The following is a 5,144-nucleotide window of genomic DNA, read 5'->3' on the forward strand; positions in this document are numbered from 1 at the left end:
CACTTGCATCCAATCCGCCCATGGGACTGCTGCCCCTACTCGGCACCCTCACCCTGACGTCAAGAACTCCACTGCAACAGTCAGATTCGACGGGGAGAAACAGTGGACACGTGATAGAAGCATTTCGTGAATCTAGCTGGAGGAAAGCGCCGTGTGCAGCAGAGAATTCCTTCACATGCGACTGCTCCAATATCGAAAGCACTATCTTACCTTGTGCCCTCAGAATCAGACAATATCAATTCTCGCCGAGCCCTAACCGGCGAAATCTCTCTCGCTTCATATCGCCAAGGACAGAAGAACAAGAGGTCCTCCGGAAAAGTGATTCAATCATGTCTCCTTCTGAATCGGCAAAACAGACTCGCTTCTGCAAGCCGGTGGTGCTTACCTGCAGTCTGGTGGAGACGGATCCATGAAGATGGGAACAACACACATGAGGTGCAAGCCCTCACGAGCGTGAATGGTGCGAAGTGACCGGCGAATATCGAGCCCCTGTGCTTCCAGCCGTCCATCATCATGCATGGCGATCTGCATGCGCACTACTCCCAACAGACGTCGCTATCTGGCATCAAACTACAGAAAAGAAGTTTAGCAACCGCCACAGCAATCAGGGTAAATGGCAACCGTACGGCTTGCACTCCGTCTGAAAATGTGTGTGGAGACGTGGAGTTGCTAGACCAGCGTGGTGGTGCAGTCCGTAACTTACGCCGCGCCTGAGTGTATAGGCAAAGGAAAATCAAACGAACGCTGTACGTTTGATGGCCCAAGAGTATCTAGAGCATTTGTGACTCTGAACCACTGAAGCAGAATGCAGCACGGCCCTCACCGTAACATCGCTTCCGGTACACGTTTAGGGGTTTTCCGAGCGTTCACGAGACATACAGTTGATGGCTTACTTGAAGCTGGCGTAGTTGCTTTACGCAAATTTCTGCCCGAGTTGAGAAAGATGGTGCCGAGGAGGACAGCAAGCACGACGCTTGCAAGGCTGTAAAATTACGCCCGCATGAGAAACAAACAAAAACCGATGAGGACATCTACACAACATGACAGACAGAGCTGTCCCCCTTGCGTCGTTGCCCGTCGACATTCGCGTGGCAACAATACTTCTTTTCGTGACATACACTGAAGCGACTGCCTCGCGCTACGAATTTGCAAACCACGTTGCTGCCCAGGCAACAGCGATTCAGAAGTAGATATGACACCATAGAACATCGACAACGGGTGACAGTTCCGAAGGTTTAATCCGACTGCTTCATCGCTAGGAAACTCAGGGCTCCAGAGGAGTGTTTGGATAACAGAAGACACAAGTCCGGGGAGAGAGTTTGTTCCAGACAAGGGTAGTTTGACGGTGTTTGCATTCCCTTGCGAGCCACTTTTTTTCACGCTTCGCCAGTAGAAAATACTATTCTGGGGGCTGCGGCGCAAATCGAGTACCTCGGACATATCTGCCCATTCTACTCCACTGTGTCTGCAACATCCCCCTGCAGGGATGCCACACCGAGAAGCTGCACAGAGTGAGAATGATCCAAGCAACACGCGCCCATGGATTCGTGAGGTAAAGCTTAACAAAATGGTTTGCATTAGCCAGCAACCATACCGCGGGCTTCATTTCTCTGTCCGCTGTATCAGCAGCGTGGGCAGCGTCTGTGTGGCACTGATTTGCCATCTTTATGAAAAAACCATGATTTGTCAACTGGTATGATTCGTCGTAGAGCCAGCGCCGCGGAAACCGAACCGGAATGGGACGAGGCGAATGCTCGACATAGTAGCGGTTCCCTTAGCTCCCCTAGGAATTGGAAAGACATGGTATCTTCTTCACTTTCTCATCGGTATCTTGGTTGAACCCGTTCGCTTCAGGACATCATAAACAAATATCTACAGAAACGCTGGCTGCCTGCCTTCTACGTAGCCGGAACGGTAGAGAAATTGGCCGTTCTGCCGCAACCGCCCGAGCAGACTTCACGCGCGCTTTACGGATCCCTCTTCCTCGAAGGAGATACACCAGGAAACGCTTTCTGCCGTTTTTGAGAAAGACGTTGCGGATATGTCTATCAATCGATAATGAACGGTGAACGATGCCAGCGGGCGCCTCCATGAGGTCGACAAATGATCCATCAATGAATGCTACGTAGTTCTTGCGTGTTTTATCACTCGAGACGTTCTTCTTACTGCAGCCGCGTTCAAGAGCCCGCCAAGCACGGGCAGCATTGACGTCAATCCGTTCCAAAGCTGCGTTTTGACTCACATTCCAGAAGCCACTATTCGACGACGTTGTCCGGAGAGTTGTATCTTTGAAAGACGCGCGGCGACGCTTGGACGTTTGCTCCGTTCTCCCAATGGTGTTTCGGCATTTGTATCACGCACCATGTCGAGAGATGTGTCGTTTACTCCTGTAGCACCGCCGTCTAGTTCTGTAGCACCGCTGTACGTACCACCCCTTTCAGGATCCGTCTCAAGACCCAGAACGGAGTTCGCCCATGCTGTGCGCATCCGACGTGTAGAGCACTCGAAAGGAACGAAGGACGCAAGAGCCGTCAGGCACAGTGCAACCGAGAACAGCATTGTGCACGACTCATGACGGAATAGCCGCCCACGTCTCGCCTTCAGTCGACAGGGGAGCTGGAAACCGGGGGGGAACCCCGGACATTTCTTCTGAATCAAATGCATCATTCTCTTCTCACCGCCAGTCAACCCCCCAGATGCGACGACCCTCCTGGATGTATGCTTCACCGTTTGGGGTGAACCTCATCAAGACGAAGGGACAACAATCACAAATTCCTGCTTGATCCAGAAAACGGTATAGAATCCGCGGGAAGATTGTACGGCTATCCGTAGAGACACACGGGGGACTAACGCTGCCTCACCAGGGAAGTGTTCTCCGTTTTTCAATTCACGAACGGATTCTCGGCCGACAACGTTACCTACGATGGCTTGAGTCAAACTGACTGACTCCGTCTGCCATCTCTATTTATGCGTATAGAATTGCGGAGCTCTGTTGAAGGCAGTTAAGGCACATGCGTTTAGTTTCCAGACGAACAGCTCTCTCCAATATGCATGCAGCTCCTTCTTCAGTAGAATGCGTGCAGAGTTTGCGCCGTCCGCCATGCAGCTACGACGCTGAGACCCCTTGGACCCTTATCTCCGGGCAAACACATTCGCGCAGAAGACACGTGCTGTCCTCCGGCCAGCGACAGAAAAAAGGAAAATTAGATATCCTCCAGAGAATAAAGACAGCCGACGGACAAAGGTAGCAGCGATCTGAAACTGTCTGCAGTCCGGCGCAACATGGTGGCAGCGGGTCCATGTGAACAGAAAAAAAAACAGGTCCTTTGTCTACCGCAATCCACCGTAGTCACTTTGTTTCATAGAGTATTAGAGGCATTTTTCTTACCAAGGACGTCAGTATACTCAGAGGACGTTTCATAGCGCCCCCACCCCCCATACTTACATGCTAGCTTTCGCCCAATGGGTGTCACTTGATGACGTGATTAAGCGGTTATCGCCTAAAGCAAAACGCTAGTCGAAATGCGGAAGCAGGACGTCACTGCGCTGAACCTGTGCAGTATAACTGCACTCACTAAAATGCATTTCAGTCTAAATATGGTGACTGAGATAGCTAGATGCCTTTGTATCCAGTTAGTGATATTCAGGTTCAAATATTCTTTTTGAACCTCGACAGATATTACAACTACCGTGAATGCCTGCTGGAGGTCCACGGATGGTGGCTTATTTTCTTCTCTATTTGACGGTTGAGCTGCATTGCGTTCACACGCTTATCCTGGATACGATTAAATGCAATCTTAATGGAGCACGTGTGAACGACGATAATTCAGTGTGTAGCACCGTCCGTGGTAGGTAAAGGGGCCTTCACCCTTGGTGGTAACTGTGTTCGGGGACTTACTGCCATCATCAATCCAACACGATACCGTTACTCGAAAATGTCTTCTGGCTTACTGCACGAGCGAGTAGCTGCCGAGCAGTCCTGTCCAGAACGTCCGACAGGGTTCAAAAGGAAGAAGCTCTTTGAAATCGAAGCATGATCATGGAAAAGGAAGTCATTTGCAAATCTGGCCGCGACGCGAACCTTCATTGGTCTAACGTCTCTCGAAGTCTTGTAAGCTCAATGTCTCGAATGCCGGTTTTTTCATTGCTGGCAAACGTAGCGAGAAATAGAAGTGTTCTACTGCGAGAAGCTCGCAGAGCAATACCCATCTCTAGAGAATGTTCAATGGACACTTGCAAGAGATACAAGATAGCAGGCACCTTAGACATCGATAATGCAATAATCATTCATGGTCCTTAGAGAATATGGTTTGGCTGCTCTTAGCGCAATTGTCCTCTGACTGCGCAGTAGACATGTATGACGATGGCGCGTGTATTTTCCTCTCTTCTTTATGGCTGAACCAATAACAACACACAGGTGTTTATCCGCTGCATATCATGCTGGCCATGATTGAGCTTGACGCCACCAGGTAAATCCGTCGATGGTTTCCTGCAGATGGCATCCAGCCTCTCTGCTCACTGGAGCGAGGCACGGGAAAAGATAAACTCGAAACGTGACCAGCGCCCCGGAATGAGGTAGAAGAGAGAGATGGGAATCTGTAGTAAAGGAAGACGAAGCACGGCATCGGTCTTGAAAAACAACTCCCATTTACAGCCGGCAAGCAGGTGCCAGCTCAGAAAGAGCATGAGGAGTTACGAAAGTCCCACGCACCTCCCTCCAACTCCGAGCCTTCTATACACCTCTAGAACCGATGCAGAAGCCCCCTTGCTGACACGTCGTTTATCTGTTAAGTGTTGGTTTAGAGTCGTCACCTCCAGCGACCGCTCACGGTCCCCTACCATCATCAACCGCTGTAGAACCATGTCCCGAAATTTCCTACACGTCTATCATCGGCTGTTGCACGTACCCTCCGATTCAATCGTTGTCTACAGAGATGACGCGAGAGGCAAGAATTATTCACGACGCCGCACCGCTCCAACGTCACGAAAGTAATTTTAGTACTATCTTAAACTTGTTAAAAAACGCTAGTTTTTTGTTGTTTTTTCTACATCGATTTAAGTATGCCACTTTCCTTTCAGCATGTTATAAACTAAATAAAAATCAAGTCTCATACTAATTCAAATTGATCAGTTGAAATACCCAT

General features: G+C 49.8%; 1 protein-coding gene across 1 annotated transcript; it reads right to left on the reverse strand.

The window, feature by feature from the left end:
• Positions 1–235: 235 nt before the first annotated feature.
• Positions 236–2,667, reverse strand: TGME49_329400 (Toxoplasma gondii family C protein; the record flags this gene model as incomplete). The annotated part of the gene is made up of 4 exons (XM_018783118.1): positions 236–392; positions 704–710; positions 894–982; positions 2,243–2,667. 4 exons carry the CDS (start codon positions 2,665–2,667, stop codon positions 236–238), a joined length of 678 nt encoding a protein of 225 aa, XP_018634664.1.
• Between the last annotated feature and the right edge of the window lie 2,477 nt (positions 2,668–5,144).

Source organism: Toxoplasma gondii (assembly GCF_000006565.2).
Source record: "Toxoplasma gondii ME49 unplaced genomic scaffold asmbl.1885, whole genome shotgun sequence".
NCBI lineage: Eukaryota > Apicomplexa > Conoidasida > Eucoccidiorida > Sarcocystidae > Toxoplasma > Toxoplasma gondii.